At 42.8% G+C, this 14,371-nt stretch overlaps 2 protein-coding genes across 2 annotated transcripts; one reads left to right on the plus strand and one right to left on the minus strand.

Annotated features, from left to right (window-relative positions):
- The first annotated feature begins 431 nt into the window (after nt 1-431).
- LOC124675698 (nuclear pore complex protein NUP88-like) lies at nt 432-7,023 on the plus strand. The gene is made up of 9 exons (XM_047211772.1): nt 432-892; nt 1,997-2,148; nt 2,498-2,620; nt 2,926-3,070; nt 3,677-3,738; nt 3,864-4,077; nt 5,320-6,234; nt 6,418-6,667; nt 6,755-7,023. The coding sequence occupies exons 1-9, from the start codon at nt 467-469 to the stop codon at nt 7,021-7,023; spliced, it is 2,556 nt and encodes an 851-aa protein (XP_047067728.1). The 5' UTR covers nt 432-466.
- A 1,259-nt stretch (nt 7,024-8,282) lies between these two features.
- LOC124670663 (26S proteasome non-ATPase regulatory subunit 1 homolog A-like) lies at nt 8,283-14,132 on the minus strand. The gene is made up of 13 exons (XM_047207136.1): nt 13,969-14,132; nt 12,970-13,033; nt 12,780-12,885; nt 12,576-12,687; nt 12,324-12,492; nt 12,051-12,185; nt 11,617-11,963; nt 11,390-11,525; nt 11,053-11,301; nt 10,752-10,972; nt 10,416-10,674; nt 9,304-10,110; nt 8,283-8,876 (listed from the first exon to the last, which is right to left on the minus strand). The coding sequence occupies exons 1-13, from the start codon at nt 14,115-14,117 to the stop codon at nt 8,550-8,552; spliced, it is 3,081 nt and encodes a 1,026-aa protein (XP_047063092.1). The 5' UTR covers nt 14,118-14,132; the 3' UTR covers nt 8,283-8,549.
- Nucleotides 14,133-14,371: the final 239 nt, after the last annotated feature.

Below are 14,371 nucleotides of genomic sequence, written 5' to 3' on the forward strand. Positions count from 1 at the left end.
TATATACCATAAATTTATAATGATGTAGTAATATTGGAAAAATTAAATGGTCTATGTGCCTATTTTGATTGTGTTATCTTGCATAGTTGTAGGTGTTTTGTGTTCAGGCAAACATTTATAAGTATCCACGCCTCTTGCTATTCACTCTCTCTATGTTTCGAGTACTATATGTTTTGAGCATGATATGTTCACATACCTACTTTTATATTTTTTCACTTTTCCAAAGAAACATTGTAGGGAAACAAAAAAAACAAATTTTCAGGTTCAGAAAACCCAAAAAAGAGTGGGTCAAAAGCAAATGATAGCACCCATTTAGTTGGGCTTAGAGCCCATAGAAAGCCCGCTTACACTTTGGAAAAGAGCCCGTCAGCTCTACAAACCTTCATCCCATCGAAGCCCAAAGCCACCCTCCTCCAAACCTCAAACCCCACGGCCGCTCCGGCAGCGAAGCGCAACCTCGTCGCCGATGACTCGCATCACCGCGCCGGAGCTGTCCCCCTCGCCACCGGACTCCCCGCCTCCCGTGCGCCGCTCCCCGGCCCCGGCCTCGGCGACCCCGCCCTCCCGCCGCCGCCACTCCCCGTCCCCGTCCCTCGCTCTCACCCCCTCGTCCGCCTCCACCTCCGCCACCTCCTCCAGGCCCAGGACCCGTCCGTCCCCCAAGAGGAAGTACTCTCCGGCGCATTGGGTCCCCGTCTCCTCCCACCCCGCCTTCGCGCAGCGCGGCGGCCAGGGCGGCGGCGGCGGCGCTGCGTGGGATGCCGCCGCGTCGAGGCTCTTCGTGTGGGACCCTTCGGCGCGCGGCGTCCACCGGATATCCGTGCGGATTCGCGACGCGGAGGCGGACAAGGACGGGGAGGAGGTCGCCGTCGAAGCAGCCGTGCCTTCCGAGGTGAGAAGTAATTTTCGCATTTTCCCCGTGAAATGGTAGCCGGCAGGGATCGCATCGGTTCTCCCCATTTTTTTTCTCGGATTGCTTTCTATTCACTGCATTTGAGAAATTACATTGGAGAATTGGGGGGAAATTCAAATTCACTGCTCCCTTAGTACTGTAAAAAATAAAAATCGGGAGAAATTTCTGCAGTATGAAAGTGTTGTGCAACTGAACATAGTGTCGAGCATTTGGATATTTGTAGTGTTGGGGTCGTACGAGAATTGAGGTAATTGTACTGTTTGCTACCCGGTCTTTCCAAAGGTTTGCACTCTGCTGTAGGAAGTATAAAAGTGCATTTTGTCCGAGAAGTCGTTATGATGGTGTTAGATAGAAGCAGGGTGAGAAGAGGAGGGATCTTCCTTCCCACATATCTTACAGAGATTGTGGTTTAAACGGTTCCGCAGCATTAAAGCTTCACTGAGCTCATTTTTTATGTAGTAGCATATGATGGAAGTGTGTAAAATACTCCTTCCGTTCCACAATTCTTGTCGTGGTTAGTTGTGCATTTTCATGTTTGGGATATTTGACGAGAACATATAAAAAATGATATAGTATACGGCTAGACTGTCTAGGGCTCCAACTATACATACGTGTAACTTCTACCTGGTACAAACTCCGCCCCACGTGAAGTATATAATTGGCTACTGTATATTTAACCCTTGGCATACGACATATAAATGGTGTTGACCAGAGGTGGTGTATTTCTTATTTGTACGCTGACTAAGTGTGCAAAATAATTATTTACCGACTCCCTCCTCATAATGGGGAAAGTTTCTATCCCCACATCATGATCGATAGCTTTTTTGGAAGGTGCATATTCATATGCAAAAATCTAAGGACAATTTTGCATTTCTATCCTGTTTCGGTTGCAGCAGTATTGCTTCATTTGATCTCTTTTCGCCATGAAACCCTGTTATAATTGAATGTTATGATTTTGCTTGTAGCTTCTGAAACAGAAATCCTTCACGTTTGTTTCAACATTGAGCATTCTTCCTTTACAGAGATGATTGTTATGTAATGTCTTGCGCTGACACAACTGATGTTGCTTGCTGTGCTGTTCAGATGTTGATGCCGGAGGTAGACCTTGGTTATGAGGTCACTCATATAACACTCAATACTGATGGTTCATCACTACTCCTAGCTGGATCACATAACATAAATGTTTTGTATGTACATGAGAGGGTATCTGAAGATGGTGATACAATCATATGCAGGTATATATCTTCATTACAACTTCATATCATGTTCATAATGCACTCTTGGTCTTATATTTCGTGAACGTTCTGAGATTTTTCTAGTTATAAATACTTCTCTTGCAATAAAATTCAAAATCATTGAAACGTTCTTTTATTTCTCCTGCATGGCATTATTCATGTACATCAAAAGCAATCTTCCAAGTACTCTCCTCATTGTGGTATTGAAAGGGCATCTACAGAGTTCTCATTCGGTCTTCAGTTTAGATTAATGATACCTGTAGGCTGTAGCTACCTTTTTCTTCTTCTGATGGTATTGTTTCCAGCTTCATTATACTATAATGTTTTCTCCCCCTATATTTGGCTACAGGACTGCACCTGTTGCTTCTCACATCTTACCTCGCAACAACGATGGCATAGAAGTGATGCAGACATCCTGGCACCCTTTTAGCAGCAGCCATTTTGGGGTTTTAACATCAGATGCTGTTTTCAGGTAAGCTAAATGGATTTTGATGCTACGTGGAGCAATGCTAATCTTAAGCTTACTTGATCTGCAATTGTTGGAGTTGATATTATATTTTCCTCCATTCCCATATGATGTTGTCCTCCATCATGTACACCTTTTTTTCAGCATGGCGTCAAGTATCTTTATTTATGCCTTAATACCCATTCTTCGCCACTTTCTGAAAAAAAAAACTGACACAATATTTGTTAGATTAATTTAATGAAACCCTTATACTGAATTCTCTGCAAATTGTTCCATGACTCTTTGATAGAAATCAAGAACTATTTATGCAGGTTATTTGACCTTTCAAATGATTTAGTGCAACCAGAACAGGAATTTTATTTGCAGCCAATTCTACCTGGAAGATGTCAGAATGCTTCGTCAATTTGTCCAGTGGCATTCTCTTATGGGAGTGATCATCTGTGGGATAGATTTTCGGTATGTCTCTTGATTGCAGTTCCCCTGAACAATGAAGACCCTCCTCTATTATGCTTGACACTGTACCATGTCTTTATTAGGTGCAAAGAAAATTAGAATTGGTTTCACATTCATCAGGATTATTATATTAATCTAGCAACCAAGATGGCATCACAGTTTGTTACCACCTAAAGTGGAAAAGAAAATAACTTCAAACCAGCTTTGGAGCAATTTGGTGGTGAATTTGACAAGTGGAGATTTATCTTTTCGCTAGTTTAAGCTTATGTCATAGTACAGATATTTAGGGTATCAATTGATAACACTATACAGTCTACACGGTATCTTTATCTAACGAATCTGGGAATGCCATGCTGATTTTACTGTTTCTATGTCAATTCTATTTTTCTGTGGTTGAAGTCAATGCCCATGCTATATTAATAGTTACAGAAACACACTTGATGGCTCATTCATATCCAAATTTCTTTCAAGTTGACATTTGATATGTTGTATAGAGTATAGACATATGTATGTAATCTCTTCATAGTTACCTGATTAGGATTATGTGATGTATGCTGAGTAGCCAATTCTTGTGCTTGGTTTCACATGTAAGTCCATCCTTTATTGCAGGTTTTCATCTTATTCAGTGATGGTTCAATTTTTGTGCTCTGTCCCGTTGTTCCATTTGGAAGGTAGTATTGCACCCCCCCTTGTAATCAATGATGTCTAACATTGGGAGAACTACTTAATGCCAGTTGTTGGTTCTATTTACTTCATCTGCATGTTAGTTTTGACAATTTATTTTTCTATGATGCAGTGACTATAGTAAGAGATATATTGAAGAACTATATGAAGATGTTAATACATTTGGCTTGAAATCTTTGAATCCAAATGTTGTCACGAACTCACATTTGGCCATTGCATGGTTGGAGGCAACATTTCCGGAGTTGTTACGTCAATCAGCAGATGGCAACCCACTGATGTTAAGAGCTCGGCCATATGCTCCAGTAGACGATTCTTTGACTCTGCAGGTCTGCTTCTTTTAACTTTGTGAAATGTTTGTCTGGATAATGACCCAGCAAAATGTGGCTGTGTGTGTTTAACTGGAGAATTCAACCTGTGAGCTTGAATATGGGCTAATGCTTCTTTGACCTTTGTGCGGCTAGACGTTTGCATTTTTCTCATGTATTGCTGCATTCTGGTTTAACATATTAGTACTATCAAATAATCGCTTTGAAAGAAAGGAGTAAATGGCTTCTTTTCAGAAATAACTTAGGGTGATACCATGCATACGAGTAGCACGGCACCTCTATTTGTTTACGTGTACAAATTTAGGATACTGTAACACAGCCATGGTGAAGAGGCAAGCAACGTGCATGCTTCTTAAACTAGTACTCCCTCGGTTCCAAAATAAGTGTCGCAACTTTATCTAGATATGGATGTATCTACATATTGAAATGCGTCTAGATACATGAAGCTGTGACACTTATTTTGGAAAGGAGGTAGTAACTTTCATGTAAGTGCTCACACTCAATCCAATGCCTTTCTAGTACATAAGGTTGTTGGTTTGTAAGAGTAGGAGCTGTTTGGTTTGTGACAATACATTGCCACAGATTGCACGTAGTTTTGTCTGCCACACACGTGTCCAGGTCGCAATTCATCTGCAGATGCGATTTTACTACTCCCTCCGATCCATATTACTTGATGCTAAAATGGATGTATCTACAACTAAAATGTGTCTAGATACATCTATATTAGCATCAAGTAATATGAATTGGAGGGTACTGTAATCGCGTCAACAAAAATTGTACCCACAGTTTTGGTCATGACTGAACAATGGGCTGAATGTTCTGACAGCGGATCTTCTATGGGGATGGAGGTTGATAACAAAAAAAAGAAATACTTGTTGAAATTCAATTTACTGTGACAGGGCTCTTCAATAACCATTGAAGTGGTTGTATTTGACTGAAGGTAGAAATTTAGTGCTCAATTCGAATTCTGAAGTGAATGCAAGAAACAAGACCAATCTGTATCCTAAATTTGGAATTTAATGATACAAGTTTATAAAAAAATTATAGGAAAATTGCAAACTCCAGTTTTTTTAGTGGAAAAAACCAGCTATTTGTAAATTGCTTTGGTAACAGGGAAATGCCATCATTTCTTTTCATAAGGATTTGATTATTCAAATTCTGGCTGCCTGTTGTCTATGTGACTACGATCCTATGCTTTTATTATGAATCAATGTGTATTAATCAGATTGAGTACCCATGCAGGGGCCTCTTTGTAGAGTTTGTGAGGAAAACAATGAACTTGAAGGCAAGGGCAGCTCCTGTGACGGTAAAGCTGTGGGTTTTATGTACAGCTCAGTTGGCAAAGATTCAGTTCTTGTAACTGCCTGGGGTAGCGGACAGCTCCAGATTGATGCTCTAGCTGATGAAATTCAACCACAATGGAGCATTGGGGTTCCTACTTGCCTTAATTTCAATTCAAACGGACACATAAAGAGCGTTGCTATGAAATGTGACTCAAATCCACAAGATTCGTTGGCCCTGAGATCACATCGCACATCCAGTACGGGATCAAATGTGAAAAGCAATACAGAAGCTGTCTGGATGGGACACACTCCTCCTTTGCTAAGACTCTCAATCGTGGATTTGGCACTACCAAAAACTCCTAACAGTAGCACTTTATCATTGTTTATGGATCCCCTTGTCCCAGAGAGGTTTTATTGTGCACATGGTGGGGGACTTGACATGGTCACGTTGCACTTCCTGCCATTTTCATATCCTGAGATGGCTTCGACGCCACCCTCTGTGCATCCTGTACTCACCACAGGCAACAGTGATACAACTTCTCCCTTCCTTTCTGGATTCGTCACCATAGCAGATGCATATGGCCATGTGCAGTTAGTTGGCATTACACACACTGCTGAGTGCTTTGTGGTAGAGATGAAGGGTTGGAAGGAACCAACACCTCTTCAGCTTGACATACATAGCAAGAGCATCAAGGATGTGGAATCTGTCACAACTGGAATGATCAGCAAAGAACTTATTGCTGGTCCAGATCCACCCATACTTCCATCTTCATCAGGCTTGAGGTCGTTGACTCCTGACTCCATTGAAGGGAAGTCCACACTTCATCACTATATTAAGGTTTTCCATGAGCACTATGTGGAGTATGGACACAAGGTAAGAGCTCTCATTATGATATTTTGTGGATATCTCTTATCAACTTAGGTTATGTCATCTGCCATTGTTGGCGGACAAGTAAAATCAGTCGGTTCTGCAGATACTTCAACCTCGTACATTTTTTTATTCCTCGCAATATAAGCATACCATTACTGTCTGAGACTTCATTTTAATGATGCTCAGGTTTTCATCGAGCTCAAGGAACATGGAGATTATGTGAAGACAGAGATTGAAGACAAGCAGAAACGCTTGCAGGCAGTGAAGCAATCCCTTCTATCCATAGAAACCAAAGATCAGGAGTTAAACAAGCGGATAGATCGGGCCTCCAAGGTATACGATCTGCTGGAAAAGCGCATAGAAAGCTTCAAGATGCTGCCTGCCGCAAACAAGAAGCCACTGTCACAAGCAGAGCTGGAATTCAAGTCACAGCTTGGTCCGTAACTAAGAACTGTGACCTTGCACTCTCTACTTTACAACTTCATAACCTAACAAAACTTTGTATCTGCTAAAACTTCTGCAGATAGGTTTGCGGACGTGGAGCTGGATGCACTGCGCTCTTCCATTGCTGCCCTAAGTGCGAGGATGAGACGGTTTGCCCACATGTCCCCGGGTGGCGCAGCTGGCACAGGGATGGCACCATGGCAGGCACCAAAAGCTGGAAGAAGCCATGTTACAGAGTCCCAGATGTCGCTGATGAAGTCTTCGCTCGAGAGGCTCTCGCTCATCAATGAGGAGAACAATCTGAAGTTACGGCTCATTGAAACTGAACTCAAGAACAAGGAACAATAGGTGGTATCTTATCTTAAAACCTTTTTGTTCTCATCTTCTGTCTGGTGACATGTGTCGGCCTACTGACTGCCTTGCCCCACGACTGAACACGGCACCGCCTTTGGGTGCAATTTGCGGACACATCAAATATGTAGGGTGCAAGCAAGCTAGCACTACTACTAGATGTTATGTAACTAAATGACTTGTAACTTTCTGATCGCTTGCCTCTGTGCCTTTTTTATTTCCCGGGGATTCTGGTCCTTACATACATCTGTTCACTTCTACCTACTTAGCTGCACTCTGTGATTGACATTGCTGAGTTGGACAGGGATCAAGTGGTTCCATAGTAAATTATGTCCAGGAAGATAGTTGAGGATCTCCATTGTGCCTTAAACAGTTACATTAACTGTTTTAAGGTCTTTGGGCGATGTGTTCACTAGCCCCTGTTAGTAACATGACATGGAAAGTCGCCCTTATCAGCTTATCTCTACCTCACCGCTCACAATATGGCTGTATATAATGTATTCTGGGTGTGTGCCAAACTACAATCATACAACTAGCTGTGTCTGCCCCATGTTGCTTCCCCACGGAAGCTTGCTGCCGTTCAGCCCAACGAGTGTGTTAATGCAAGCCTGGAGACGTCTCCCCTTACAGAGGAATGCTTACGGAAATGGCAAGGATACTAAGTTTAGAGATCACGAGCAGAAGCTTTGGCTAGGCCGGTAGGATTTCTTTGATTCACACGTACTCAAAACATAGGTATAGAATAGAAAAGGTGTACTTCATTCACAAAAAGAAAAGGTGTAGACTTGCACTGACAATGTCCTACTCTTTCCGTCCCACGAAGGTTGTCTGAGATTTGTTAAAAATTAGATATATCTATACACTAAGTAGCATCTAGATACATCCAAATTTTGGCAAATCTCAGATAACCTACATCCAAATTTTGGCAAATCTCAGATAACCTTCATGGGACAGAGGGAGTATTTTCTCACAGGGTTCAGAAACTACAAAGAATTTGAATCAGAGTGTTAAACAACACAGGGAAAAAATGAATTCTAGTAAAAAGTTAAAGTGGATGAGAAAAATTCTCCAAGAGTGCAAAGGAATCCCGAAATTTGATATAGGGCCAAGTCATACGGAATACCTTTAAATCAAAGGAGCCATCAGCATGTGGAAGATTCTAGAGTAGTTTCAAAATAAATAAAGAATATTGTAGTATAAACTTTTGCAATACAGGCGGGGAAAATAAATGCATCGGTTGTGAAGATGTAGCAACATGGGACCAAAGCCGTGCTATTTAATGCCAACAACGTTAAGCACATTACATCACAGCACAAGACGTGTTCAGATGCCCAAAGTTTACAAAGAACACTCAGCCTGTAACCCCTGTTCGAGTTAAATTCTCTACTGATGAAGTGATGATTCTACAAAAGTTTCCAACAAACAACAGATTTCCGCATAATACATACTCGAAAAAAGGAATAAGCAACGTGTGGCAGGGGTGAATGAACTAATGAGCACAGACAGTTTTCCTATTTTATGGATTACAAAGTGTTGTACTCGAAAGGTTGAGGCGGCTGGGGCTCATCGTCGACGGCCATGGCAGCCGGTTGCCCTGCAGCCGCTGCGGCGTTGCCAGTGCTCGAGACCACAGTTGCAGGGGCGTCGGTGAGCACGAGTTCCTCAGGCTCAGTGGGCTGCGTGTCTCGGAGGAGGATGAATCCAGAAGGGGCTGGTCTCACAGGGACATATCGGCTGTCCTCGATGAACTTGATGAACTTCTCCTGCGCAGGGAGGACACGAGCTGGGTTCGCCAGGATCTGGAAGGTCGGTTCTGGTTCCGGAGCCTTCTTCTCTGCTGTACTATCAACCTGGTAACAAAAAAATGAGACGGGTAAACACAGAAAGGCCAAATCAAATGGGGTTGGCTAAAATATCGAATAAGCAGGTTCTTTTTTTTCGAGAGTACTGTTAGAAGGCAAGGTTTGAGTATAAGAATGCTACCACTCGCTGAGAGCAAGGAGCAGGTTCTTTGAAAGACAAAGAAAAAAAAGAGCAACTCCAGACAGATATGCATCACAAGTTCAGTACTGACCACTAAAAGGCTCCACATTAACAACTAGGGGTCAGGGCCAATTTTACAGTCACGGTGCTATGCTAAACTGTGTCGAGTCAGGGGAAGCAATTCCAGAAAACAGATACACTAACATGATTTAATTATGAGCCAGACCTACCAAAGTTGGTAAAACCCTAGGATGTAAAAACACATGATGGGAAAAAGTGAAACAGATGCTTTACCTGCATTGCATCACCGTCCTTCTCCTGTGATTTTGCTGATGTAGAACCAGAAGCATCTTCCGGTGTCTTCTCCCCACTAGTCTTGCTTTCTGCGTCTGTTGCCTTCTCCTGGTTAGCTTTGCTTTCTGCCTCTGCTGTCTTCTCCAGGTTAGCTTTGCTTTCTGCATCCTTCTTCGCCCTAGATTTTGCCTTGGCATAAGTCGACAAAATAGCTGTGGGCAGCTTGACTGCTGAAGTTGTAGTCTGCGTAGTTGTCGGTTTCGGGTACTCAAAGAGAGACGGTTTAGCATGTGATACAAATTCGAACTTCGGCAATTCCAGATCAGAGTTGAGACCAATGATGGCTGTTGGCGAGAAGGCCAAGCTGATGAAATATAACAGAGGATACCAGTACCAGAACTGGCTGAAAACAGCAAGGCCAATCACAGCAGTGAGCTTGTCATGCTTGTTCCTCGAGAGAAGCTTAATTGTCACATTCCTACCACCGGCATCTAGAATACCAGAAGCAAGTATGGCACCCATTTTGCTCATTGTGTCCTCATGCTTGTCAAGAATGATCTTTTCCAACTGACGCCTGAATGTTCCAACACGAGAATCAAATGATTCATTAGTCTGGATCATGACCATTGCCATAGCAATTAGGGCCCCCTGGCGTACAAAGTCAACGACGTCTGATGTGAGAGGTTCCAGCAAGGAAATGGCATCACTTAACCCTGTTCCTGCGCATGATATCCCAACAGCTAAAGCTGCACCATAACGAACATGTGGGTTGTATGATTCAGAGAGCAGGGACACAATTCTTGGAGTCTGCATGATAAGACCAACAGAGGTAAGGTGCAGATCAAAGTTATTGATGGTTGTTAATTTTTAGCAATTTTTCTATAAGATGGCAAAGAAATGTTGCATAAATGCATAATAAATACTCTCTCCGTTCCATATTAGTTGTCGCTGATTTAGATGTATCTAGACAAATTTTGTGTATAGATACATCCGAATCTGCGACAACTAATATGGAACGGAGAAAGTGGCAAATTACGTTGCTTTGGAGTAATATTGAGTAGAGAGCATCTATTTATCTATTTATAAATAAAAGGCATCTGAAGTCTACAAACCTGCTCAGGTTCGTTGTATAGAACAAATCCAAGAGCCATAACTGCAGTCCTACGAACATCGTCACTGACGTCCGATACAGCGAAATGCAGCAACTGATGGATAGCTTTGTTATTAGCTGTTCCTCTGTAGGCTAGAGCCAATGCATACATCCCACCATAACGTAGTATGGGATCTTGATCTCTCGTCATTTGTTCGATCAAGGTGTCAGCTTCCTCCTCCCTGCCATACACTGTCAATGCAATGCCAAGTGCCAAACCCCTACAGAGAGAGAAATGTCAGAACAAGAGCTGGATGCACCTTCAGAAATAGGACAACAGTATTTAAAAAGCACTAACCTGATAATCTTTTCATGCTGTGTATCATGTGCATAAGCAAGCATCTCACTAGCCTTCTCACTAGCTGTGCCAACCATGAGCAAACCCATGCCAATACCAGCTGCTTCACCAGCCACAGCACTGTCTGTGTAAAGGACATTCTTTATGTCCTCATATACTTCTTCATCTGCTGTTCCCAGAGATGCGAGCCCAAGTCCCAGACAAGCGCCGTGCTGAATGACCTGTATATTATGGTTTGAAGTAAGAAAAAGTACTCAAAAGTGAATAGCATTGAAGAGAAGGACAAGAAACAAAATGTCACCTCTGCACTGGTGTTGCGAAGGCTTTCACGGAGGAATTGTTTGATTCCTTCACCATGGTTGGCATGAATCAAACCTAAAGCATAGAGGGCACCACCTTCTGAGTATGGACTGCCACCGCCAACGGCTCCACTTTGAGGTAGGTATGGGGCCATCAAAGCCCGACCTTGTTGAAGGTGGCCTCTATGGATGACCCCAAGTCCAGCTGTTGCACTGAATTTAGCCCAATTAGTTGCCCTGCTTAACCACTCCTGCAAGACAATACCAAAATGAGTCATCACAGAGGTAAAAAGAAGGAACATCTATGACTACAGGACAACCAGTAGACCACAAACTTACCAGATTCTCTCTTAGGAAGGTATCTACAGTTGTTCCTGCATGCATGATTGCATTGGAACAAATAGTTGCACTGTGGCAAACACTGTTCCTCATTTCCACAGCTTGCTTTATTGTTTTCAGAATCAGAAGATCGGACCTATCAACACACAACCACATCAAGGCAATGTCAGATATAAAAGTTACGAGAGGTCAGGCTGCAACACTTAGGAAATAATAGTAAGTTTTACCTGTTGTGGGTATACAAAAATTGTAGCGTAAGCTGAATAGACTTCTCCCCTGACAGTATCCCTTTAATTTTTGCAAGCCTATCAGCATGCACTGCTTCATTTGGATCAACTGGGTGAGCATTTCCATTAGCTGTTGTTGTGTCATCTCCCATCTGAACATCACCGGCTGGTTCTGTGCTAGTTGTACCCAAGTTAGCAGTCTGATCACCCGGTAAAGCTGATCCACTATCAGGGTTAGACTGAGCAGGAGTCCGTGCGTCCAGACGGTTCTTCACATTCAAAAGGAAGGCCTGGTTTTCATTTTCCACGAGGTCAAAAGCAATTTGGTATGCAAGGAGAGCATCATCCTGCATAATGAACACAATATCTCAAGTAAGCAAATGGAGACTGCCATGTAAGTGATGTAGTGAGGAGATCAAAGAACAAACACATACCTTGCTTCCAGAAAGCAGTGTGTCCAATATGTTTGCAACAGTTTCAGGCTCACCCAAAAACATAAGGCACTGGCAAATGCTCAGATAATCTGGATGCGGCAAAGTCTGGTATATTTTAACAAGACAGCGAAGAACCTGGCATAAAGTGAATTATTTTGTCAACTCGGAAAAGAACATCAAATTTTGCTTATTCTAAGATAATACTTTAATAATCCAACCAGACTACACAATATAAATTTAAAAAGTGACAATTTGGCATACATATGCCCATACCTCACAGCGATATTCGCGGTGACTAACATATTGGTGAGAAAGGTTGATGCAATACGAAAGAGCCCCATGAATGTTATCACACTGGACAATTGCTTCCTCCAGCTTATCCAGTCTCCTGCATTCAACAGCCATACCCATGGCCTGTTGGTATTTACCATCAAGAATACACCTACAGTGAAGAGTAACCATTAGCTGAACACTCCATCTAATAAATAGGAGGATATGAGAAAATGGTACGGTATATTATTATACTTCTCCAGCATCCTCTCCACTATGGTCTCTAATCTGGGATCCACGTTTTCTTCTTCATCTGTAGCTTTAGAAGCTCTCGTCTTGAAACTCGCATATTCATCTAATGCTTTGGCTGAAAGAAAAGAACCGCCATTTCAACATAACGATCAAAAATAAATTCATGTGAAATAACATCTAGAGTGATGAGAACTTGAGGCAACTCACCTAAAAGAGCATGAGCATAATCTGAATCCTCTGAAACGTCAAATAGAGGTCCAGCACCAAGTGCATAGGATAGCGAATCATTTAACTCGCCTAAGTAGTAAAATACCTACATGGTATAGAACAGTCATCAATATAAGCAATACAAAACATGACATTTCCAGAAAAGGTACAGAATAGCGTGAGGTGCTACCTTAGAAACAACTAGTGCAGCAAGCTGTCTCTGGTCAAACTCCTCGTCTTCATACAAGCTCTCACTGCAGGCAAAAGGATATGATGGAAACAAATTATTGATTTAGTCCATTTGATACAGACTTCCACAGGCTGGGTTCTAGAGAAATCTCACTCGACATAAAATTTTATATTCCTGACAAAAAGCTCAAGTAATTTATATACATTTATACAAGCCTGCAAAATATAAAGGTCCACAAACCAAACCTGAATGAAAGTTAATCTTCATTTTGTTCCACAAAAATAGCAACGAGACACGCAACAATTGCATACAAAAGCAACGTTAACATGAATTAAAATGATATGTTATTCTTATGCAAAGCGAAACGACCTACGAAAAATATACGAGACAAAATTATAATCTAAACTGAAGTAGCAAATACTACTACCTCTTATATTGTTGAACAGAGTGATATTAGATTAACGTGCCAAAACATGTCACCCTATACTATTGCAAATAACAATTTCAATTGTTAATTAATGCATCAAAGATTTTCCTTAGCACAGGGCAGGCATCATAACCAACTAAACAAATAAGTCCAAAAACAACTATTGTACAAAAGTGAGAGTTCAAAGGCTCCTGAATTATCATTCTCACCCCTCCCCATTTCATCACACTTAAACCTTACGAGCTCTCGCTATATCCAAGCGAGGACACGAAAGTGAACAAAAAAGTTGAAATTTTTACGACGGTGCTAAATCCAAGCACGCAGCTTTACCACCTAAATACTGTCAAATTTCGGTTCAAGCCCTGCAGATTCATCCTGGAGAGCATAACCGCACACTGAATCCCAAGAATCGGGAGGCTAACAGATCAGAGCCCACGCAAACTCCAGATCGACCCGAACTAGGCTGACCAAACGAATCGCGCGGCAGCAATAGCATCTAGGGCAACTTGGGTTTTTCAGGGGAGGGGGTGCGAGGGGACGCTAGAGAGGGGAGGGAGCAGAGGGGGGCTTACATAGTGGGGATGCTGGTGGAGATCTCCGGGTAGAAGAGGTGGACTACGGAGTTGAGGCTGGCGAGCGCGTGCAGCTTGAGCTCCTCCGCCGGCTCCTGGAGCATGGCGAGGATCCCGCTGGCGGAGCTGACTGTGGCCACCGCCGCCATGGCCGCCTCCGCGAAAGAGGTGGGGTGGGGTGGGGGAGTGCGAGGGTTTGGTTTGGTTTGGTTTGTTTCGGTGCGTCGCGTGAGTTCGCTTCGAGACGACGACGTCGCGTGCGTGATGACTGACGGAATAAGCTGCGCTGCGGTGGAGGGTGCGGTTTCGGCAATAAAAGAGCGGCGCGAGGGGTGGGATGGAAAATACGGTCCGACTAGGATAGGAAGATCGATCTGCCCTCTCAGGGTCCGTTCGGTGTGCG

This window comes from Lolium rigidum, chromosome 7, assembly GCF_022539505.1.
Source record: "Lolium rigidum isolate FL_2022 chromosome 7, APGP_CSIRO_Lrig_0.1, whole genome shotgun sequence".
Taxonomy (NCBI): Eukaryota; Viridiplantae; Streptophyta; class Magnoliopsida; order Poales; family Poaceae; genus Lolium; species Lolium rigidum.

What these genes read in the sequence shown, in the direction of transcription:
- LOC124675698 (XM_047211772.1), top strand. Translation starts at nt 467, where the DNA reads ATGACTCGCATCACCGCGCCGGAGCTGTCCCCCTCGCCACCGGACTCC. An exon ending in AAGCAGCCGTGCCTTCCGAG is followed by an intron (nt 893 to 1,996) that starts GTGAGAAGTAAT and finishes TGTGCTGTTCAG; the next exon opens with ATGTTGATGCCGGAGGTAGA. An exon ending in CCCGTTGTTCCATTTGGAAG is followed by an intron (nt 3,739 to 3,863) that starts GTAGTATTGCAC and finishes TCTATGATGCAG; the next exon opens with TGACTATAGTAAGAGATATA.
- LOC124670663 (XM_047207136.1), bottom strand. Translation starts at nt 14,117, where the DNA reads ATGGCGGCGGTGGCCACAGTCAGCTCCGCCAGCGGGATCCTCGCCATG. An exon ending in TCCACCAGCATCCCCACTAT is followed by an intron (nt 13,034 to 13,968) that starts GTAAGCCCCCCT and finishes TTTTGCCTGCAG; the next exon opens with TGAGAGCTTGTATGAAGACG. An exon ending in TTATGCTCATGCTCTTTTAG is followed by an intron (nt 12,688 to 12,779) that starts GTGAGTTGCCTC and finishes CTTTTCTTTCAG; the next exon opens with CCAAAGCATTAGATGAATAT.